This window comes from Podarcis liolepis (assembly GCF_965112155.1).
Source record: "Podarcis liolepis genome assembly, chromosome: 15".
NCBI classification, from domain to species: Eukaryota; Metazoa; Chordata; class Lepidosauria; order Squamata; family Lacertidae; genus Podarcis; species Podarcis liolepis.
This window is the reverse complement of record NC_139566.1, coordinates 11488459-11512132: the sequence shown is the minus strand read 5'-3', so window position 1 is coordinate 11512132 and position 23674 is coordinate 11488459. Positions and strand designations below refer to the sequence as shown.

The 23674-nt window shown below is 51.6% G+C and overlaps 1 protein-coding gene across 4 annotated transcripts in view; it reads left to right on the top strand.

Annotated features, from left to right (window-relative positions):
* GON4L (gon-4 like) overlaps positions 1-23674 on the top strand; it is a 41483-nt gene that overhangs the window by 13720 nt on the left and 4089 nt on the right. For 2 of the 4 annotated variants that reach the window (XM_083477495.1, XM_083477493.1), the window contains exons 12-28: positions 628-729; positions 1180-1220; positions 1823-1926; positions 4294-4489; positions 5333-5419; positions 6837-7008; positions 8359-8503; positions 8776-8926; positions 9856-9972; positions 12195-13847; positions 15997-16276; positions 17083-17264; positions 18097-18294; positions 20014-20157; positions 21353-21496; positions 21691-21810; positions 22835-22963. In XM_083477495.1, coding sequence (XP_083333621.1) covers positions 628-729; positions 1180-1220; positions 1823-1926; positions 4294-4489; positions 5333-5419; positions 6837-7008; positions 8359-8503; positions 8776-8926; positions 9856-9972; positions 12195-13847; positions 15997-16276; positions 17083-17264; positions 18097-18294; positions 20014-20157; positions 21353-21496; positions 21691-21810; positions 22835-22963 — 3965 coding nt within the window. Of the gene's footprint in view, positions 1-627; positions 730-1179; positions 1221-1822; positions 1927-4293; positions 4490-5332; positions 5420-6836; positions 7009-8358; positions 8504-8775; positions 8927-9855; positions 9973-12194; positions 13848-15996; positions 16277-17082; positions 17265-18096; positions 18295-20013; positions 20158-21352; positions 21497-21690; positions 21839-22757; positions 22968-23674 lie in introns of all 4 variants that reach the window. The other 2 variants (XR_014519724.1, XM_083477494.1) reach the window with 2 other exon arrangements.

The following is a 23674-nucleotide window of genomic DNA, read 5'->3' as shown; positions in this document are numbered from 1 at the left end:
AATGTCAAAGATTAGGGGGTGTCTTATACACAGATACATCTCCCCCCCCCCATTTTCTTAAATCTGAGCCCTCAGAAATAGTGGGTGTCTTATACATGGGGGCAAGGGACGCGGGTGGCGCTGTGGGTTAAACCACAGAACCTAGGACTTGCGGATCAGAAGGTCGGCGGTTCTAATCCCCGCAACGGGGTGAGCTCCCGTTGCTCGGTCCCTGCCCCTGCCAACCTAGCAGTTCAAAAGCACGTCAAAGTGTAAGTAGATAAATAGGTGCTGCTCCAGCAGGAAGGTAAACGGCGTTTCCATGCGCTGCTCTGGTTCGCCAGAAGCGGCTTAGTCATGCTGGCCACATGACCCGGAAGCTGTACGCCGGCTCCCTTGGCCAATAAAGCGACATGAGTGCCGCAACCTGAGTCGGCCACGACTGGACCTAATGGTCAGGGGTCCCTTTACCTTTTATACATGGGGGCGTCTTATAGATGCAAAAATACGGTATTTCACAGAATCGTAGGTTTGGAAGGGACCCCAAGGGTCATCTTCTCCATCCCCCTGCAGTGCAGAAATGGTCGTTCTGTTCCCTGGAAGCAAAGGCTCCTCCTCCTCTTGGCTAAGAAGCATTTTCTCTTCCAGATGAGGCTGACGACGACGACGACCCCGAGTATAACTTCCTGGAGGATCTTGACGAGCCAGACACGGAGGACTTCAGGAACGACCGTGCCGTGAGGATCACGAGTACGTTCTCTGCCTTCTTTGGTCTGGCTGTTTCATCGCTGCCTGTGTTCGAATTCGTTGGTTAAGGGGCCATAGAGCATCTGCTTTGCACGCAGAAGGTCCCAGGTTCTAGCCCCAGAATCTCCAGATAGGGCTGGGAAGAGAAGCCCGTCTGAAATCCTGGAGAACCGCTGTCCATCTCTGTGGAGTCAGTACAGAGCTAGATGGTCTCACTCAGTATAAGGCAGCATTCCTGTGTTGAGTCCATCATACTGGAGACCCAGGTGGTGGTGGTTGTTGGTGCACCTTTTCTCCAGAAGTTTGAGGCATGCCGTATTTGAAAAGCCAACCAATTTCTTCGTAACAAGGTGGTGGCTTCCTGCACTTTGCTAATTGTGTTAAGGCGTTTAAAAAATAGTAGGGTATGGTGCTGATTCGCAGGCTGAATCCCTCTTGTTTTGTATCTTGCAGAGAAAGAAGTTAATGAGCTGATGGAGGAGCTGTTTGAGACGGTAAGGCTCTCAGCTGCCCTTGTATAAAAATTCCTAGCCCTTCAAGAAACTTGCTAACGCAAAAATTTAAAAAAGAGGAAGTACAGTCGACTCACAACTTAATTCGCTCGATGGCAGTTTTTTTGCGCCCGGTGGCTGCACAAATTAAAACACATGCAAGGCAGAGCGTTCAAAAGCTGCTTCTGTGCTTTCCTTGCTGTGGAAAGAGCTTTAAAGCTCTCCTCCTGCTGCTTACTGAGCTCTGGGAAGGTGTGTGAGAACCTCCCAGAGCCCAGTAAGCAAAGCAAAGAGCTTCAAAGCTCTCCACCTTGCCTTGAGGGCAAGGCCTGCTAGCTGTGCCGGCTTTGGAAAGGTAGGGATGGTTGTGTGTGGACAATTCTGGGGTTGTTCTGATTATATGCAATTGATGCGCAACTCCAGTAAACATAACTGCTGCGCAAGCTGCAAGTCATTACCTCTTAAATCTAAGGAAGATGGGCTGAATTTTCAGTGGCGCTCTGGTAGTGGGTGCCCTTCTGTGCCAGCTGAGTCTTGGTTGATTTCTCCAAGCCCTTTCTGCCCCTGGCTGTGCCACTGACTTGGCCTGTGTGTTTCTGCTTCAGTTTCAGGATGAGATGGGCTTCTCCAACGTAGAGGATGAAGGGCCAGAGGACGAGGACAGTGCTGCGGAGGCCCGGCCAAATTTTAACACTCCGCAGGTGCTCAGGTAGGATGGGCCGTTCTCGTCCTGCCCCAAGCCATTTTGTTCCCCTTCTGTTAGGGGGGAAGGCCATAGCTCAGGGAGAGAGCCTTCACTTTGCACACAGAAGGTCCCAGGTTCACTCCCAGGCATCTCCAAGTAGGACTGGGGAGGCCCCCTTCCTGAACCGCTGGAGAGCTGCTGCCAGTCAGTGCTGCCAGTAGGAAGATGGACCAGGGGGCTGGGAAGATTTCTGAGGACCAGACAGAGCCACTTTCAGCACCCCAGGCCTGAGGTTCTTAGCTGGACACATCCTGAAAAACAGGGAGGAAGTGTGGGAGAAAAAAAATCAGTTGACCAATAATTGACTTGAATGAACTTTTCAGGAACAGGAGAAGTGGCTGGCTAGGTGTAGTGGTTTGTGGGAAGGCGGTGGAGGGCTGGTCAGGATTCTGCCACGCAGTTCACCTTCTTGGTTGCTTCTTGGCCCAGGGAGAGGAGTGGGAAGGAGCTGCTGCAGCCGCCTATTTCTCCCCCTTCATCTTGCAAATGGGGCCTGGTGTGCATCTCCACCAAGGAGGCCGTGGGCAAGCCTCTTGGTCTATGGGGCAGGTTGGCTCAAAGGAAAGCTGACTCTGTTTGGGAAGGGAGGCAAAGGAACCGCTGGGCCTCCGCCATCCCTTCTAGGTTGAGCAGTACTGGAAGGGGGCGGCAAGACCAGCTCTGCCCAGCTACAGTCTGAAAACCAGAGCGGGAATGTATGTGTGGAAGAAAGAAAGAAAGAAAGAAAGAAAGAAAGAAAGAAAGAAAGAAAGAAAGAGGCTCGTTGCTTCTCCTGCACCAGACATCCTGATTTGGGGAAAGGGCATCTCCCAATGCTAGGCATGTCCTTATGGGCCTGTCCTTTTCCCAAACTTCCTAAGCTGCCTCTTGCTCCTGTGTGGCTGATAGAGCACATGAGAGGCACGTGGTGGCTTGCAGGTCCCCGTTTCATGTTGCCTTTGGCAAGCTGCTCTCTCTCACCCCTCTCTACCTTTCATCTGCAACGTGGAGAAGATGAGAGTGACCTACTGCACAGGGGCACTATGCCGTGTCCCACTATGTCTTCTTCCCCATGGCCTGTGCTGCGTCCCTTAAAAGCAAGCTTTGATGGTTCTTGCTTGGTTCTTCCGGGGACTTGGGACTGTCTGGGGAACCTGAGTGCTGGATGATTTAGGACAGACAAAATGAAGGACCTCTTAACACTGTGAATAGCTATGGAGTCCCCCCCCCCTCAGGAGGCAGCAGCAGCCACCAACTTGAATGGCGTGAAAAGAGGATAAAGCTATCAGTGACTACTAGCCACAGTGGCTGTGTTCTGCCTCAGAGGCTGTACACCTCTGAACACCAGTTGCTGGGACTCAAAAGTGGAGAGAGTGATGGGCTTGGTTTGTGCTTGTGGGCGTTTCTTTCTTTCTTAGAGTGCCGGACTAGATGGGCCTTTTGCCCAAGTGGTGTGCGGTCAGTGGACTAGGGGGACTAGGCTAGGCCCCTAAATGTTCCCCTGGCGTCTCTTTCCCAAACCCAGGAAGCTTCTGCCCAGCCTAGGGAGGTGCGATGCTCATGTGCGCAACGTTCCCCCCCCCCCAATTGCTCTCACCAGCTGGTGCCTCTGGCCCTAAATGTTCCCCTACAGAAAATAATTCACTGCATGCCACTGCTTTTCGGGCTGATCCAACAGGGTTCCTCTGATGAGTAAGAGTGAGGGAGGGTTCTTGCATTCATGCCATTCTGCTGGGCTCCCTGGAGGAATCTGATTGGCCAGTGTGAGAAGCAGGATGCTGGACTAGGTGGGTCATTGGCCTGAGCTAGCAGCCAGGCTCTTCTGGTTTTTGTGAGCAAACGTGACCTTGATTTGGACAAGAACAGCCTAGTCCAGCCAAGTCCACAAACAGTATTCTCCTCTCCTGCGGTTTCCAGCAACCCATGTTCAGAAGCATGATTGCCTTTGACAGTGGATGCTGAGCCACCGCAACTCAGTGACCGAAGCTGAGATTGGTAGAATACTCCATAGCTCCATAGCTGCTCCAGAGAAGCGGACATGGAGCAATGGATCCAAACTACAAGAAAGAAGATTCCACCTAAACATTAGGAAGAACTTCCTGACAGTAAGAGCTGTTCGACAGTGGAATTTGCTGCCAAGGAGTGTGGTGGAGTCTCCTTCTTTGGAGGTCTTTAAGCAGAGGCTTGACAACCATATGTCAGGAGTGCTCTGATGGTGTTTCCTGCTTGGCAGGGGGTTGGACTCGATGGCCCTTGTGGTCTCTTCCAACTCTATGATTCTATGACTTACCTGGGTCTTCAGAGCTTTCTCTGCAGCTTTCTCAACACAAGCCGTCCTTTGACCCTGTGCAGGTTTGAGGAGCCCCTGGCCAACTTGCTGAACGAGCAGCACCGGACGGTCAAGGAGCAGCTGGAGCAGCTGCGCATGAAGAAGTCGGCCGCCAAGCTGCCCCAGGAAGCGGAGAGGCTGAAGCTCCGTGAGAAGCCGGTCCAAACCCTGGTGCTGGACGCCGGGCAGAAGAAGAGGCTGCAGCAGCAGATGCAACAGGTATTGTTTGGAAGGAAAAACAGCACCACGCCAGACAAGGAAGGGCTTTCTCTGCTTTCTCCTGTTTGCTCTCTGCTTTTGTGCTGCTTTCTCTCTCTTCTCTCTTTTTTATTTATTTTACATTCATATCCCGTCCTTGGAGTGGCTTGCTAAAATCAGTTCCTGTTCTTGCTGCAGCCCTTGACCTCGCAGTCTAAAAAAACCCCAGTGTTCCCCAAACTTGGGTCTCCAGCTGTTTTTGGACTACAACTCCCATCATCCCTAGCTAGCAGGACCAACGTTCAGGGATGATGGGAATTGTAGTCCAAAAGCAGCCGGAGACCCACATTTTGGGAAACACTGGTCTAAAAAGTCATGGCCCATGAGGAAAAGGTTGGGGAGGGAAAGTCCACCTCCTGCCCCCCACTGTCCCCTTGGTCATGAGATGGTGAGGAGGTTCCATCCTTTCCAAAAGGGTCATAGAGTTGAAGGTGGAAGTGCGAAGGAGCGGCAGCCTTTCACACTTCCTCCTTCAGCTCAGCATGCTTTCCAAGGCTCAGATTACTTCCACTGGCTCTGACCTTTACCCGGATCCTTTGGGAAAGTGGAGCTTGTGTCTGCATGCACTACTTCTATTGTGGGAAGCTGACCCTGGGGAACAGGGTGGGGTGGGGTGTCTGCAGTGCTTGCCCCAAAATCCAGATGGGGTGTGTGTGTGTGTCTGCAGAGGTCGCTGGCCTCCTGACCTGTGGCTATAGCACCCATTTCTGGTGGGCAGCAACTCGGATTCCTGCACTGCAGTGGGTTGGATTCTCGGGGACCCTTCTAACTCTTCAACTCTGATTCTTTTCCCTCTGCTCGCAGCACGTGCAGCTCTTGACCCAGGCCTACCTTCTCAGCAGCTGCAACCCCAGCCTGAGCTCAGAGGCCAGCACCACACGGCTCTTTCTGGTAAGGAGTTTGGCTCAGCTTCACCCCGGCAGTCCTTTCTGCTGCCGCACGTAGGACTGAGGCCATGCCTTCCCTCATCTGTGCTTTGTTCTGGTTGGGTTTGGGGCTTGTGTTGCAGAATAGCCAGAGCGTTATTAAATCAGAGGTGCCTTTCGCACTTCAATGGGGCTGGGTTTCCACAGCTTAGGGGCTTCCGCAGAGAATGCCCACTCCCAGACTGCTGCTCTCCCCCATCCACCACCAGAGTTGGCCATAAGGACTAGCGACTTAGGGTTTTGTTTTGTTTCTTTTATACCTAAAAGCTAACTGGTGGTTTAGTATCCCATTGGGCTTTGGATGAATCTAAAGTACTTTGCAGCATGCAGCTCAGATATAATAAAAGGCAATCTGACTGAGATGGTATTTTGAAGTGTTTGGGGTTTGTGGGGCAACTGCAGCCGCAAAGGTTTTCCCTACCCCATTTCGTTCGTCTCAGCTTTGATTCCCCAGTATCTCCACCATGCAAGCGCTAAGAAGGTTTAGCGTGAGAGAGGGCCGGCCTTACAGTGAAGCAGTCAGGCAACAGATGCTGAGTTGTGTGTGTGTGGGGGGGGGGGAGCGAACAGCTATGGGTGCCCTGCACTAGCCCCTTGAGTGCGGTGAAAGATGCAGTCCTTTCACCTGTATTGAAGTAACATTCAGCTACCAGTCTAGCTGGCTTCTGTCTAGGCTTCGTGGGAGGAGGGCGCCTCCTTGTCCTTCGTCTCAGGCAGCAAAATGTCTAGAGCTGGCCCTGCGCCCTGTCCAGCCCTGCAGTTTGGAAGCAGCCTCAGTGAAGGCTAATAATAATAATAATTCTTTTATTTATACCCCACCCTCTCCAGCCAGAGCCAGGCTCAGGGCGGCTAACACCAGTAAAACTACAATAAAAACATAATGGGGGGGGGGGAGAAAAAACCCCAATTTAAAATATGGGTTAAAATACAGTTTAAAATGCAACCTCATTTTAATAGTAGCCCATAGATCAAAACCATAAGGGGAGGGAAACATAAGGGTCAGACTGAGTCCAAACCAAAGGCCAGGCGGAACAGCTCTGTCTTGCAGGCCCTGCGGAAAGATGTCAAGTCCCGCGGGGCCCTAGTCTCTTGTGACAGAGCGTTCCACCAAGTCGGGGCCAGTACTGAAAAGGCCCTGGCCCTAGTTGAGACCAATCTAACCAGCTTGCGACCTGGGACCTCCAAGGTGTTGTCATTTGTGGACCTTAAGGTCCTCCGCGGGGCATAAAACCCTCTGTAGGAGTAAGGCATGGCAGGCCGGGGGCGTCATTTTCTGGTTTGCCTCAGGCGGCAAAATGTCTTGGTCTGGCCCTGGGCTGAGAAGCCATTGTGCCCCTTCACCCCCGGTTGCCTGCCGTTTCTACCCTCTTCTCATTCCATAGACCGAGCTGGATACTTTCGCTCAGAGCTCCGCCATGCTCCGCCAGCCCTTGGGGCCCAAATTCCAGACCACGTTTCAGCCGTGCAACTTGAAGGATGCCTTGCAGCTCATCAAGGACTTCGACTCGCATGTTAAGATCGAATGGAGCCCCCGCAAAGCGGTTAAGAAGAATGGTGTGTAACAGGGTCCCTTGTGCAGAGCCTCTGGAGTCAACTTTTAATTGTCTGTTTGAGGCATTTAGGTCTCGCCTTTCCTCTAAGGAGCTCATGGTGTTTTACCCTCACAACAACCCTGTGAGGTGGGTTAGGCTGAGAGATGGCGCTTGGCCCAAGGTCCCCCAGCGAGCTCCACGACTGAGTGGGGATTTGAACCCTGGTCTCACAGGTTCATACTTTGGAACTCCCTGCCGATTGACATAAAGGCATGCGCCTTCGCTATTTCTGGTGCCTGCTAAGAAACACGTTTGTTTAGGCAATCCAGACATATAAAAGCTGATAGGTGTTTTAATCCTTTTTAGATTAACTTTATTTGAATTGCATTTTGATTTTTTTTAAAAAAATGCCTGTTTCAAACAGATGTTTAACTGGTTTTCAATCACATTCAGTGCATCATTTGAAAAATAAGACTTTAGATGTAGCCTTATTGGAGTTCACCGATTGGGTCTGCGTTGCTCCCGGACAGGAGGAAGGAAGTCAAATGACACCGAGGGTTGGTTCAGAGAAAGAGTTCTTTATTTCTGCTCTCCGGAACAGCAGAAAGGCACCTGCTTGGTGTGTCCGCAGCAAGTCCAAAGAAATGAGAAATTTCATGCAGTATATATATCCTCCAGGCACCTTCTCCCTCCTTCCCCAGGAATCCAACCACGTCAGCCTATACACGCAGGTTGACATCACATGTGTTCCTGCTCCGGTATTCTTAACCATAAAAGGGTATTCCTTCCTGTACTTCTGACCATAAAAGGGTATTCCTGTTCCTACTCTTATCTTGGGGCAAGAGGTCACCAACTCCAAGAACACACTCTGGCACTGTTCCCGGACTAGGTCTGTGCGTCAGGATGTGAGATAAGCCCTAGACATGTCATCCCTACTTCTACTGGAACAGCCAAGGTCATCCCTTGCTGTGACTGATAAAGGAGAGAGTTTGTTTATACAGCTGTGTTCTTGTTATGCATTTGCTCAACAGCTCAAGCTGATGCATTTTAGAGTGCTCTCTTGGAGAAAGAAGAAAAGGGGGGGGGTTGAGTCAGTTTTAAACTGACTGCACAGAAACCCATTCCTTCATAGAGCCATCTTGTCTGAAGGTGGCAACTAGACATTCTCTTTTGGCATCTGTAACCTTGGTTTAAGGAGACATTCGGCACCTAGCTTTTATATTTGAGTTTCTAACACTGCCTGGCAGATGGTCCCTTGGGTGGGGCTTGACTTCAGCAAGTGGCGCTGTGTATCTTCAGCTCATCCTTCTGATTGCTGCCTCTCCTCTCCTCTCCCCTCTTGCTCCTTCCTTCCTGACGGTTCTTCCTACAGTGAGCGACTTTGTTTGCCTGCCGAAGCAGGTTGCGTGGATTTTGGCCACACGGAGGGTCTTCATGTACCCAGAGTTGCTGCCCACCTGCTCCTTAAAGGCCAAGTTGCCCCGGGACAAGATTATCTTCACGAAAGGGGAAGACAAGTAGGTGCTTAGATCCGTGTATGCAACCCTTGGGGCGAGTGGTTGTGGCAGCTTGTGGGGAGGGAAGACCTCCTAGGAATCGGAAGATCTGCCTTTATTCCAGGCTCTGCCACCACCATGGTCTTCAGATGTTCTTGGGACTCCTGAAACTCCCAGCCAGCATGGCCAATGATCTGGGGTGATGGGAGCTGCAACCCCCATCTAGAGTCGGGTGGTTCAACACACGGCCTGACTAGCTTTCCCCTCTGTCTTCTCTCCCCCATCTCCGCCAGTTTGTTAGCCTTGGGACTGAAGCATTTCGAAGGGACAGAGTTCCCCAAACCTCTGATCAGCAGGTACCTCCTGATGACCAAGACAGCCCGCCAGCTGACAGTGCGGATCAAGAACCTCAATATGAACCGGGTCCCTGACAACATCATCAAAGTGAGTGGGGCGCCAGGTGGTTTACTCTGGTGTGGAGTCAGCAACTCTTCCTCACGTGTTTGGTGGAAGTGAGCTGGCCTTGCCAGCTGCAATCCCAGGAAGACGACCATATGGGCTGGGTTGGGCTGCAGTTTGGGGGCCTCCAAGGATGCTGGATCTCAGCTTAATCTGGAAGGGTTGGGGTGCGGGTATGAGTGCTCGGCCCCAACCTTACTTGGGCTATCAAGGAGCAGGCGTAGCTGGAGCCAGGGGGGCAGGGAAGGAAGGCTAGCCCAGGGTTTTCCCAAACTTGGGTCTCTACAGCTGTTTTTGGACTACAACTCCCATCACCCCTAGCTAGCAGGACCAGTGGTCAGGGATAATGGGAATTGTAGTCCTAAAACAGGTATAGTTTGGGAAAATACGTTATTGTATTTTAATATTTTGTTGGAAGCCGCCCAGAGTGGCTGGGGAAACCCAGCCAGATGGGCAGGGAATGAATGAATGAATGAATATTGTTAGAGCTGAACTCCTTCCTTTCCTTTGCACCCTGCCCCAGTGGAAGTAAAGGCTGTGGCCCTCCAGATATTGCTGGACTACAACTCCCATCATCTCTGACCGTTGACTAGGACCGATGGAGTCCAGCAACATCCGAATGGCCATGGACTCCCCATCCTTGCTTCACAGCTCTGTAGGTGCATTGAATATGTGATCCCTGATAGGTTGGAATATGATTGGCGTAAGACAGGGGTGGGGAGCCTGCAGCCCTCCAGGTGTTGCTGGACTTCCATTGTCCCTGACTGTTGGCCATGCTGGCTGGGGCTGATGGGAGCTGGAGTCCAGCACCATCTGGAGAGCCTAACAGGTTCTTCACCCCAGGATCAGAGAGAGCCATACTGGTGCAGGGAGTCCAGAACTTAGACTTGTTTCTCCCTCTCTTCGATTCTCAGCACTATAAGACAACGAAGCAATTGCCTAGCCTGCCGAAGCTTTGTGACGAGATCCAGCCTGGGGAATGGAAACCCCCCGTGGAACAAGAGGAGCATCGTTTGCCCTTCTGGTTGAAGGTATTTCCTCCTTTGAGGTCGGGGACGAAGCTCAGTGGCAGAGCATCAGGAAGTCATTAGGTGTTTTGGATACTTTAGCTGAGATTCCCGCATTGCAGGGGGTTGGACTAGATGACCCTTGGGTCCCTTCCAACTCTTAAGATTCTATTATCCCAAGTCCTACGTTCAGCCCCTCTCTGAGTATGGGCTGGGAAAGACAATCAGTGTCGACCCAAGATGGGGAAGCTGTGGCCCTCTAGAGGTTGCTGGGCTCTACTCGGGTTACATACGCTTCAGGTTACATGTGCTTCAGGTTACAGACTCCGCTAACCCAGAAATAGTGCTTCAGGTTAAGAACTTTGCTTCAGGACGAGAACAGAAATCGTGCTCCGGCAGCGCGGCAGCAGCAGGAGGCCCCATTAGCTAAAGAGGTGCTTCAGGTTAAGAACAGTTTCAGGTTAGGTACGGACCTCTGGAACGAATTAAGTACTTAACCCGAGGTACCACCGTATTGGCCACACTGGCTGGGACGGATGGGAGTTGAAGTCCCCTAGCATTTGGAAGGAAACAGCTTCCCCATCCCTGAGCAATGGTGAAGACAGTACTGAACAAGACACAGTATAAGGCGGCTTCTGAAGGGATTGAACAACGTAACTTTCGGTCCTGACCCCTTTCTTAGCCCAGACCCTCCATATTCACTGCCGGTCCACATAAGGAGAGTTCCACGCCAAATGGAGCAATGGTTTGATTTGGTGTAAGGCAATTTCCTTATGTTCCTGTTCAATCCAGCCTTTTATGCAGCACCATGAGGACTGGAAGCTTACTTTATTTCCAGGGGAAGGACCGTAGCTCAGTGGCCAAGCACATGCATTGCATAGATAGAATCACAGAACTGTAGAGTTGAAAGGGACCCGAGTGTCATCTAGTCCAATGCAGGAATCTCAGCTAGATAATACAAGACAGATGGCCATCCAACCTCTGCTTAAAAACCTCCAAGGAAGGAGAATCCACCACCTTCCAAGGCAGTCTGTTTCACAGCTCTTGACGTCAGAAAGTTATTTCTGCTGTTTCGTTGGAATCTCCTTTCTTGTAACTTGAAGCCATTGGTTCCAGTCCTACCCTCCAGAGCGGGAGCAAACAAGCTTGCTCCCTCTTCCATGGGGCAGCCCTTAAGATATTTGAAGAAGGCTATCCCACCTCCTCTCAGGCTCCTCTTTCCCAAACTAAACACACCCAGCTCCCTCAACCGTTCCTCATCAGGCCTGGTTTCCAGACCCTTGATCATCTTGCAGACAGTCTGAGATTCAATCCCCAGCGTCTCCACGTAAGGCTGGGAAACGTGTCCGTGCCAAAAGTCCTGGAGAGCCACTGCTAATCAGTGTAGACATATACTTCCCTGTATATAATAATAGGCTGGGCTCAGGATGAGACCTGGGGCCCCACGATGCATAATTCACCCCTTGGAACTCACAGTCACAAGAAGTGGTGAAGACCACAGTAATAGAGCTGAGCTACGTGGGCCCAGTGGTCTGACGTGGTGTAAGGCAGCTTACAATCCCTCACCTGCTCTTGAGGTTCAGAAAAGCCATCCTCCATCACCTCGCTAATCTCTCTGCTTTAGGCATACCGTATTTTTCGCTCTATAGGACACAGTTTTCCCCCTCCAAAAATGAAGGGGAAATGTGTGTGCGTCCTATGGAGCGAATGCAGGCTCCTTGGCTTCAGCGATAGCAACGCAAAGCCTCCGAAGCGCAGAGGGAGACCTCCCCCCGCGCTCTGGAGGCTTTGCGTTGCTTTCACTGAAGCCGCCTGAAGCCCCCGGAGCGCAGCGCAAACTCCCACTGCGCTCCGGGGGCTTCAGGCAGCTATCCGCAAGCCTTCAGAGCGCAGCAGGAGTTCCCGCTGCGCTCCGAAGGCTTGCAGATAGCCACCTGAAGCCTGGAGAGCGAGAGGGGTCGGTGTACACTGATCCCTCTTGCTCTCCAGGCTTTGCTTCGCTGGAGAGGCGCTGCACAGTTTTCCCTCTCTGCGCAATGCCCCTTCAGCGAAGCGGGAGGAGAAATGGAAGGGGCTCCATTTCTTCTGCCGCTTCGTTGAAGGGGCGCTGAGCAGAGAGGGGGGGAATTTTTTTTCCCTGTTCTCCCCATCCTATGGTCCGGTGCATCCTATAGAGCGAAAAATACGGTAATTCTGATTTGGCTCTTTCCCCTTCCCTGCCCCTTTCCTGTTGTTTCTTCCTCCAGGCCAGCTTGCCATTCATCCAGGAGGCACTGGAGCAAAGCGCTGGAGCTGTGTCCAGCTTCCCTGGCTCCGATCATGACCTGGGTAAAGCGGGGAGGGATCCTGCGGAGACAGCGAGGGATGAGAAATACCCCCTGCGCATGCCCGAGGGTTTGCAGCTGATCCTGAGGCCCCTCACCAGCCGCATCTGCCGGAAGGCCTGGAGGCGGCAGAGACAGGCCGCCGCCAAGCCCCTCCCTGTCCGGCCAGGCCTTTGCCTGCTCCCCGCCGGCACCAACCACTACCTGAAGGTGGGCGCCCGGCAGCCTCAGCCAGAAGCCCCTCCCAGCAAGCCTCCCGGGCGCGTCCCCCGCCTGATTCAGCCTGCCCCGCTGGTGCAGCCCTTGCCAGGGGGGATTCAGCACTTGAGCCTTCTGCCGGCCACAGGGAGCAGTGCCAGCTTTGACCTCCAGGGGGTGCTCTCCGCTCCGCCCCAGTCCGGCTCCAGGGCCTGCTTGGCTGCTGCTCTGCCCCAGAACTTGGTCTCCTCCCTGCCGGTCGCCTTCCAGACCAAGATGATCCCGCCGGCGCTGCCTGCGACGAAGGTCCGAAAGCCTAGCACCCCCAGGGGCTACCAGAAGAAGAAGAGCCCCAAAGCCGCCCCCCTGTTCAAGCCCTCTCCCCTTCTGCACCCGGCCCCAGTCATCTTCACCGTCCCGGCCGGTGCCGTGAAAGTGGTCGGCATTGCCAACGGCTGCAACGTCCTGCACCCGTTGGCATCGAGCGGCGCAGGCAGCGCTGCTCAGCCCATCCCCATCACCACCTTGCTGGTCAACCCTAACCCTTTCCCGTGCCCACTGAGCCAGCCGCTAGCAACCTCTCCGGCACCGTCGCTGGTGGTGACGTCAAATGCCACCAGCTCCCCTGTCCCCACCAAGGATTCCGCGTTCGTGAGCCCGCCTGCCGGCGGAATCGCATCCCCGGAGCCACGAGAGACGTCGCCGTTGGTCTCCGCCGGTGAAGACAGCGGCCGGTGGTCGTCCGATCCTGACCTTGGGGTCCAAGGAGAGACTCCCGTCGAAGGGTTCGGGGAACCGAGCGAAGGGAAGTCTGCTGATCTGGGGACCCCAGGGCTCTTCTCCTCTTTGCCTGAGATGGGGGAGACCGTGAAGGTTGAAACAGAGAAACCCAGAGACCTGCCTCCAGTGGCTTCCCCCATTCCGGAGGAGCTGAGCTCCGCCGGCAGCCCGGTCAGAGAGGAGCTGGTGTTGGAACTGGGGCAGGAGCTGGATGTGGAGCCGAGACCAGAGGGCGCCGCTGAGCAGAAGGAAGCTCACGGCAAGCCGGGCTCCGGCCAGAACGAGGAGAGAGGCCAAGGCGACGGCCTGCAGAGCGCAGCCGGCGCTGCGGAAAACACCAGCAGCAGTTCTCCCGAGAAAGCCTGCAGCTCTGCTGCCGGAGGGTCTGATTCCGGCGCCGCCTTGGAGAAGGATCTGTCCACCGCAGGCGGCCGTGCCATTGGGGGGATTCCCGCCAGGCAGGAGGCGTCGGCAGGCGAGAAAGAGGGGCCGGAGGAGGAGGAAGAAGAGGACTTTGATGATTTCACTCAAGATGAGGAAGATGAGGAAATGTCGTCTGCCTCGGAGGAGTCGGTCCTCTCCGTACCAGAGCTGCAGGTAGAGCTGTTTTGTCCGGGGGTGGGGAGAAACAAAAATGACTGTGGGGAAAGGGGGTGGGGAGAGGCATGTTTTCTGTGACGGCATCGGGGCCCAGGAGAAGGGAAAATGGCCCCTAGGCCTGCTTTCCTTTCCATGGGGCTTCCTGCGAGAGCGAGTGGACGGGGTATGGCCTCTGCTCGGATGCCCTATTCCACCTATGGAGAAGCATAGAATCTGCTGTGTGATATGGATTTCAGTGTATCTTGATTCTAGATTTTCATTTTTCTAGTATTTGTGTGAAAGAAGCAGAGGTGCGCGTGATTGTACCAAGCTTCCAGTTCTTATGGTTGTGGGATATACATTTCGCTGTTCCTTTCCCTTCCTTTCTCTTGCCCCAAATCATTAGAAGAGGGGTAGGGAACCCTTTTCAGCTCGAGGGCTGCACTCTCTTCTGGGCAGCCTTTTGAGGGCCGCAGGTCATTGGTGGGTGGGGCACATGCAAAAGCAGAAGGGGCAGTGAATGTAGAATTTGAAATTATTTCTCTCTATATGTTTTGTTTTATTGTCAAATGGATTTGGGGTGTTCTGTGGGAAGCAATTAGGAAATGATAGAAAATAAAATGAAGATACGTGTGCCATCCTATTCTTGCATGGGTTTTGCAGCCTAGCCTGAGTGGTGAGTCTCACACATTGGGCTGGCAGGGCAGAAGGAAGGGAGCCCAACAGTAGGTGGCGCCAGAGACAGTTGGAGACAGAGCAGGGCCAATGGATGGGTGGAGGTATCCTCTAGTGGTGGCTGGTGCCAGTTGGGGCTGGTGGGGTGGAAGGAGCCCAACAGTAGGTGGCGCCAGCGAGAGGCGGAGCCGACTGATACTAGTTTTCTTCCCTTCCTCCTAGCTGAATTCTATAAGGGCAGGGCTAAGGGGAGGAGGCTGACAGCCAGCGCCTCCCCCTAGATTGGCTGTAAGTAAGGAGTTAGGGGCTGGCTAAGAGCAGGCTGAAGCTGGTGGGGCAGTAAGGAGCCATCTCTAGCCATTTGGCAAGCCTCATCTTCGCTAGGAGTCACTGCCTGCCCCAGCTGAGTTCCAGCTTCATAGCTAGAATGGACTGTGATAGGAATTTTATGGTCTTAGACATATGGTAATGTTCATAAGTGTACCAACTAAGCACATACATAGATGAGCACAGGAAGGCCAATCTGGAACCATTTTGATTCCCAAACTGTCCCAAACTGACCAAATGTTTTCTCTGCAAGGTCAAAGGAAAATGGAAAAGCCTCCCCATTGTCTTTTCCTTCACAAATCCTGTCTTAAGGGTATGTCTGTGTTTGAATAGGGTGTGAGCCTGTGACCTGGCCCAGGAACAAAGTATTTATCATTACAAAAGACTGGCCAGGTTCCCCAAGCAATCCAATCAAGTAACCTGCCAGACAGGAGATAAACAAGGACAGGAGAAAAACAACATTCAAATTTCTGTTTAGACCGCCTTTTCTGTATGTAGGTATGATGTATCTGAGGGATGGTCTTAGGTTACACCCCTTCTGTGATGTACCGTATTTTTCGCTCTATAAGACGCACCAGAGTTTTTGGAGGAGGAAATCAAGAAAAAAAAATATTATGAATCTCAGAAGCCAGAACAGCAAGAGGGATCGCTGTGCAATGAAAGCAGCAACCCCTCTTGCTGTTCTGGCTTCTGGGATAGCTGCGCAGCCTGCATTCGTTCCATAACACGTACATACATTTCCCCATACTTTTTAGGAGGGAAAATGTGAGTCTTATGGAGCAAAAAATACGGTATGTATGATGTTTCTGGGGGTGGTCTTGAGCTACAGGATGGGAATTTCAAAAGTCTTTATAAGGCCTTGCACGCCATTTTTCTGGGTTCCTCCTCTCTCCTGCGGGTGAGGGGGGCACCCTGTGGCAACAGATCAATAAAGATCAAGCTTACTAGCTGCTTTGCTTCTCAATATTCTCTGGTTGGCCTCTGTTATTCCCTCCTACCAATAGGGAACCTATGTAAGGACTCTATATGGGCTCTTGGATACTCTATAAGGGAAAAGGGCATTTTTTTGTTTACAACAGGATCATGCTGCTTCTTCCACAGGGTGGGGCAGATGAGGCGGGAATTATGAGAGCTGATGAGATGCTTTGGTCCTTGTGCGCTACAGGAGACGATGGAGAAGTTGACGTGGCTGGCCTCTGAGAGGCGCCTGAGCCAGGAGGGCGAATCCGAGGAGGAGAATTCCCAGGAGGAGAACTCTGAGCCGGAGGAGGAGGAGGAAGAAGAGGAAGAGGAAGGGGAGGGGGAGGGGGAGGGGGAGAACTCGGAAAACTTGCAGAAAGAGGACGAAATGGCCGACGAGGTCGCAGACCCCAGAGACGGGCCGGCAGAGTCTCTCGCCCTCACTTGCGCTGCCCCGGAGGTGGAGCCCAGCAGGGACGCCCCAGGTGAGTCGCAGGCAGCAGAATTGGGGAGAGGACCTGGCCCCATCTCCTTGGGACACACAGGAACAGAGCAGGTTGACTTCTGCCAAGGCAAACCATTGGTCCATCTAGCTCAGTGTTGTCTACACTGACTGGCAGCGGCTCTCCAGGGTTTCAGGCAGAGAGTCTCTCTCAGCTCTACCAGGAGATGCCATTGGGGACCAATCCTGGGAATGTTTTACATGCAAAGAAGATGCTCTACCATTGAACAATGGCCCTGCCCCAATACAAGTTGAAAAGTGTGTGTGTGTGTGTGAGAGAGAGAGAGAGAGAGAGAGAGAGAGAGAGAGAAAGAAAGAAAGAAAGAGTGGGTCATAAATAAATCCCCCTTAGCCTGGATCTCTTAGAGAGAATCAGGACTGAGCGATTCCAATAATAATAATAATAATAACAATAATAATAGTAATAATAATGGTTGTTATTATCAGTATCATTATTCTGCCTTGCATCCTAAGCTCTCAGAGCAGGTTACAGCATTAAAGCACAGTATTAAAATCAAAATCTCACAAGACAGTATGACCCAGGTTTTGCTCCCGTTCATTCACTTTGCGCATTAAGATGTATTTGCTCCTTTTTGTTCTGCTTCTTCCTGCCATGGGAGGGAGTCATAGCCTGGAGGGTCACCTGGTCTCTCCCCCCCCCATGTGCTTGAATCGAGATCTGCCACGCAGAAGGTGGCAACCCTGGAAAAGCTCTGGCAACCCTGGAAAAGTGGGACACGCAGCCTCTTCCACGGACTGCAGTCGGATCGCTTTCTGTGTTTTTTCCAGGAGAGAGCACCAAAGCACCGGGCAAAAGCCGCGGCTCCCACCGAGCGCGAGCGAAGAGAGGCCGGGCTCGTGCCAGCAAAGACACCTCCAAGCTGTTGCTCCTCTACGACGAAGACATTCTGGAGAGAGACCCCTTGCGGGAGCAGAAGGACTTGGCCTTTGCCCAGGCTTACCTGAGCAGGGTAAGGAGGGCCCTCTTCAACTGCTAAGTCAGGATGTAGAGTTGCAAGCGACCTTAAATCAGGAGAGAGTTCCAGATGTTCACCAAACCAGAGAGTGCTTAGGTCCTGTAGACCGGGGAGCCTCAGGCCTGGAGACCAGATGTGGCCCCCGATAGCTCTCTTATCTGGCCCTCGGGACTCTTTCCAGGCCAAACCTCTTCATAGCCCACTACACCTTCCTTCAAGTGCTTTCTCCTGGCCGGACCACATCCTTGATGGCGCCTCTTGCTTCTCCAAATGTGGGTTTCCCAGCGAGGGACGCATACTGTCCCCGGCAGTGGAGGAAAAGCATAGCCATCAGGGCTGGCAGCCATTGGTAGCTCTACCAGTGTGAGAGCCAGTGTGGTGTAGTGGTTAAGAGCGGTAGTCTCGTAATCTGGTGAACCGGGTTCGATTCCCTGCTCCTCCACATGCAGCTGCTGGGTGACCTTGGGCTACTCACACTTCTCTGAAGTCTCTCAGCCTCACTCACCTCACAGAGTGTTTGTTGTGGGGGAGGAAGGGAAAGGAGAATGTTAGCCGCTTTGAGACTCCTTAAAGGGAGTGAAAGGCGGGATATCAAATCCAAACTCTTCTTCTATGCTCCTCCACAAATTTGCCCATTCCTCTTCTAAACCCATCCATTCGGTGGCCTTCGCTGCCTCCTTTGGGAGCGGTGAATGCCTAGCTCTGCAATGAAGCCTGTCGGCCTGTAGGCTTCTGTAGTTGCTTTGGGATTTGGGGTTTGCTCTGCGCACGAGCGGCGTTTCTCCCCGCGCTCCGTCTGAGCTAAGGCCGGCGTCTTCCTCCGCAGGTGCGCGAGGCCTTGCGAAATGTCCCCGGCAAGTACGAGGAGTTCCTGCACATCATTTATGAATTCGAGAGCAACGCCCAGAAGCAGACGGCCGTCGACCTCTACGCGGGACTGCGGAACCTGCTAAGGGAGTGGCCGCAGTTGCTCACTGACTTTGCTGCTTTCCTCTTGCCTGAGCAGGCCCTGGAGTGCGGGCTGGTATGTAGATGTGCTGGGGCAGCTGGGGGTAAGGAGTTCAAGGATGGCTCACTTGGTACTGCTGCCTTGAATCGGCAACCCCACCTTACGACTTGACCTTTAAAGCCCTAAATGGCCTCAGCCCTGCATACCTGAAGGAGCGTTTCCCTCCCATTGTTCATCCCGTACACTGAGGGCCAGCTCCGAGGGCCTTCTGGCGGTTCCCTCACTGCAATAAGGGAGGTTACAGGAAACCAGGCGGAGGACCTTCTTGGTGGTGGCACCTGCCCTGTGGAACGCCCTCCCATCAGATGCCAAGGATCCTCTATTCCCTTTCCCCCTTTCCTCTTCTATGAAGAAACCCTTTCTGGAACCCCACATTTAAATTCTTCCCTGGTCTCCTTGCTGTCGCTAGCAGGACCAACTTAGCCAGTTAGCCCTGGTGATCATTTGATCTCTACTGACTGGGGTTTGTTTGTCCCCCCCCCCCCATGACCCCTGAATTTTTGAATTTTATTGATATTGCTGCTGCATTTTATGTTGTCTTTTATGTTGTTTTATGCTGTTTTTAAGTCGTAGTTTAATCAATTTTTATATTTGCTGTTAGCCGCCCTGAGCCCGGTTTTTAAACTGGGAAGGGCGGGGTATAAATATTATTATTATTATTATTATTATTATTATTATGGTGATAAATAACTATACAGCTTTTAGAAGACATTTAAACAATGGTGGGACTTCAGGTAGTAGATATGTGAAGTGGGCCTCTACACTTAGGGAGTTCCCATCAAAGGCAGTATTGTATATGAATCAACAATACGTTCTTCCAACTATATCAAAGGGAAAACAGCAAATTAAAAAAAAGTTTCAAACTTCCTGTATATGGAAGGTTTTAATGTTTGATGTTTTATTATGCTTTTGTCGGAAGCTGCTTGGAGTGGCTGGGACAACCCAGTCATGTGGGTGGGGTACAAATAAAAAAATTATTACTACTGCAAAGTTACTGGGGCCGTAAGTGGTCTTTAAAAAGGTGTGTGATTGCCCTTCGCCTGCCACCCCAGCCTCACTTGGGAGCTGCTTCTCCCTGATGCCCTCTCACATGACCAAGGGCTGCACTGAAGAGGGCAGATTTCCTACCTAAATTCTGTGCCCTGTTATAAATTAGTTTTTGTACGTGAGGTTTTGATGTCTAGCTTATTGGGGGTCAGGGGCAACACTGGGCACCTGCTGATCTCCTGGAAATCTTACTTCCCCACCCCTCTGGCTTCTGACATTCCCCTCCACCCCCAGTATTTGCCCACAAAACTAGAAGTGCAATGCATCTTTTCAGCAACAGGGACTAGAAACTTTGCTTGCTAACAAAAGCTGAGGTTCTGAAGGCTCTGACTTCTTCTGAGCAAGCAGACTGGGGCATCTGTTGCTTGCACTGTTGTCTGGGTTTGAGCGAGAGGGCAAGCAGGTGGCAATTCTGAAGACCAGTGGGCTCTTTGCCAGGGCGAGGGGCATCAGCAGGTACCTGATTCTGCTGGCATCAGCTCTCTTCTCTGTGTGGTACAGCTGTACAGCTTCACTGATCTGCACCTGGGTTTGTTGTCTGTTGCTTGCCACCTGCTGGTCAGGTAGGGAATTTCACTTTTGGAGCCACCCCCCCCCCCCAAAAAGAACACAGGTGGTGATTGGACAGTGCCAGTGATGTCAAGATGGCACATGAACAGTGAAGATTGTTTCTCTTCCTTGGGGCAGTTTGAGGAGCAACAAGCTTTTGAGAAGAGCAGGAAGTTCCTTAGGCAACTGGAGATCTGCTTTGCGGAAAACCCTTCCCACCACCAGAAGATCATCAAAGTGCTGCAGGGCTGTGCAGAGTGCCTGCCCCAGGAGATAATCGAGGTAAGCAGACCTACAGATGCTCATGGGAAATATGCTTGTCCTCTCTGTGCCCTGTCCCCTCAGCAAATTCTGGCTGTGGTGGGAATCGCAGGCTTTTTCTTGTGGCTGAAATACAACATTGCTGCAAATTTTGGTTTCCTGGCTTGTATGTAACATGGATATACAGGTAACTCTCCTCTTAAGCTTAATTTACTTATGTGATTGCAGCTTTGTGGGACTGTCGGGAGAAAATGAATAAATGGAGAGCTGAGGAAACCCATTCTCCACTCATTTATTCCCTTCCACCCATGCAAAGCTGCGATCACAGAATTACCTAGCTTTGGGAAGGTGTAATAGGTAGCAGGGCTCATTTCATCACATTCGCTGGAGGCCCATTTCCAACAAGCTCCTCCTGCCCCTGAACCGTGCTAGCTGGTTAACCATGAAGGAAAAACCTACCGTATTTTTCGCCCTGTAAGACGCACATGCCCATAAGATGCACCTAGTTTTTAGAGGAGTGAAACAAGAAAGCAATGCAAAGCCTCTTGAGTAAAGAGGCAGGAGCACTCCCGCTGCTGCTCAAGAGGCTTTGCGTGGCTATCCCTGAAGCCAGAAGAGGGATAGAAGAGGCTTCTGGGACAGCTGCGCAGCCTCTTCAGCCAGAAGCTAGAACAGCGCTGCACAGCTATCCCTTTCGCTGTTCTGGCTTCTGGGATAGCTGCGCAGCCTGCATTCGCTCCATAAGATGCACACACATTTCCCCTTACTTTTTAGGAGGGAAAAAGTACGTCTTATAGAGCGAAAAATACGGTACATTGAAATTAGTGCCTTGGTTGGATGTTGATTTTCCTCTGCTCTCCTTTGTCCTTTTCCCTTGTGTGCGTGTTGTTGTTGTTGTTTTTGTATTGTAAGCCTGCAGGTATGGGCTGCCTTGTTTCGATTGTGTGTAAGCTGTTCTGGGAGCCCTTTAAGCTGAAGAGTGGGGTACAAATGCTCCAAACCAATAAATAAGAAGGGATTGAAGAAAAAAAGACATTGGACAAATGCTGCAAATGTTCCACACAGGGGTGGGCAAACAGGGTTTGGCCAGTAGGCTGGATCCTAAGCTTCCCCCCACCCCGGTGGGCCATTTTGATATGGGGGGTGGGAGGCACCTATAATTCAGGTACCAATCACCCCTCTCCTTATTTTGCTTACTTGGAATGTCTCTGTGCAGCTGAAGACCCAGATGTGGCAGTTGCTGAAGGGGCATGACCACCTGCAGGATGAGTTCTCCGTCTTCTTCGACCACTTGCGCCCGTCGGCCAACCGCCTGGGAGATTTTGAGGAAATCAACTGGACGGAAGAGAAAGAGTATGAGGTGGAGTTATCCCTTGACCCTCCTGGGCAGCCTGGGAGAGGGGGGCACCTGCCTTTTGCACGGCTTTCTGGGGTTGCGGGGAGAAGTGGCTCTGAGCTCTGAGAGTGACTTAGGGGTGTGGGATTTTAAGCTTCAGGGGTTCCCTGCATCCCAACCACACTACCTGACAATGGCTTCTGTGCTTCTTTTCCTAGTTTGATGGATTTGAAGAGGTGTCCTTGCCAGATGTGGAGGAGGAGGAGGACCCCCCCAAAATCCACGCGACTGCGAAAAATAAGAGGAGGAAGGAGCTTGGGGGGCAGAATATTGACAAGGTGAGGCTGGGGGAGCCCTTGGCGCGAAGCATTGCTTTTTTTTTTTGTTTTAAAGATTTAAAAGATTTTCTTGTTTTACAGAAGTATGTGTAATGTCTCTCGTATTTTTTCCATGTAACATTTTTACAAATCCGTTTCATTTGTTGAGACATTAGGGGGAGAAAAAAAGGGGTGGGGTGGGGAGATGGGTGGGGGTGGGGTTGGGTGGCGATGTTTCTATTATGCTTAATGTATGTAGGGCTTGGTGTCAGCGTTGCTCATGCAGGTTCTCTGCTGTTCACTTGTGTTCCTTTGGTGGCGAGAGAGGTTGGGGTTGGCCTTGTTTGTTTGTGATTGGCTGTGGTGATCTTTGTTTTCATGTGAGAGTAGGGTGGGCGGGTGTTTTGGATCAGGTTAGCCATATTGATTTGTACGCTGTTGGTGGATTATTGTCATTGTCTTGTTGGGCTGTGTGTGTGATAAAGGAGAGCCACACCGGGGTAAAGGCGTCTTCTTCTGTTTGTCCCCATGTCAGTTTCAGTTTATTGGTTAATTTTTCTAGTAGGGCTGTTTCCCATACTATTTGGCACCTTCGGTCCATGCTTACTCCTGACAGGTCTCTCCAGTGTCTGGTTATGGTGTTTCTGGCTGCTGAAAGTAGGTGGGTTATGAGTTCTTTGGGCATTGTTGTCTTGGAAAATGTTTAGTAGGGCCAATTCTGGGGTGATGTCTAATACTTGCTTAGTTATGTTACATATTTCTCGTATGGCTGTTGTCCAGAATAGTTGGATTTGGGGGCACTTCCACCACATGTGGAGGTATGTGCCTGTGGAGGTGCACCCTCTCCAGCATTTTGGTGAGGTCCCTGGATGTATTAGCGCTAGTTTTCTTGGTGTTAGGTACCACCTGTAGGTGAGTTTCAGAGTGAGTTCTTTTCTTTTCGTTGATATGGATTTAAAGGGGCAAAGCATTGCTTTCGAGAGCTCCTTCTCCCTGCTGCCTGTCCTGCTGAGGGTTGCTCCTCTTCTCTTGTGTGTGATTTCAGGAGTCTGAGTGGGCCGAGGGGGCCAAGGAGTGCTGCTGCTCCTGCCACGAGGGGAGCAGTGATCTCAGGCTGAAGAGGAGCAAGCGAAGGACCTGCAGCCACTGCAGCAGCAGCAGCAGCAGCAACAAGGTCAGTCCACAGCAATGGCAGAGGGTGCGTGAGACGCTGGGGCTTCAGCTCAGCGCACTGGGCCATAGATCAGTGGTAGAGCTTTACATGCAAAAGGTGCCATGTTTAGTCCATCGTCTCCAGGTAGATTCACATCAGAAACCCTGCAGAGCCCCTGCCAGTCAGTGTGGACAATACTGAGCTTGATGGACCAATGGCCTGATTCAATATAAGGCAGCTCTCTTGGTTCCTATGTGTGTGAGTTCATCTGTGTGTGTCTCCCTTATGAGAAAAGGCTTCAAGTGCTGATTCTGTTCAGCTTATACAACAACAACCCTGTATCGGGAAATTTTTGATGTCTAATGTTTCACATTTTTTTTTATGTGCTGTAAGCCACCTAGAGTGGCTGCGGAAAACATCGTACAAATAATAATAAAATTATTATTATCACTTTATTTAACTGAATTTGCATACCCCTAAGCTGCAAATAAAACCTCCAAGAGGATTACGAAGAAGTTAAAAAGTGCACTGAAATTGTTGGTGGAAATAAAGGTCAAACACAAGTTTGTAAAAAAGCAAAGTGAACAAAATCGGCTGTTACATTCCAGATTAAATTGCACGTCAACTTTAGGCGTCCGGGTTGCCTAAGTAGCAAGGATTTTAGGAGGTGCCAAAAAGAATACAGGGAAGGTACCAGCCTAATGTCAACAGGCCGAGTTCCAGAGTGAAGAC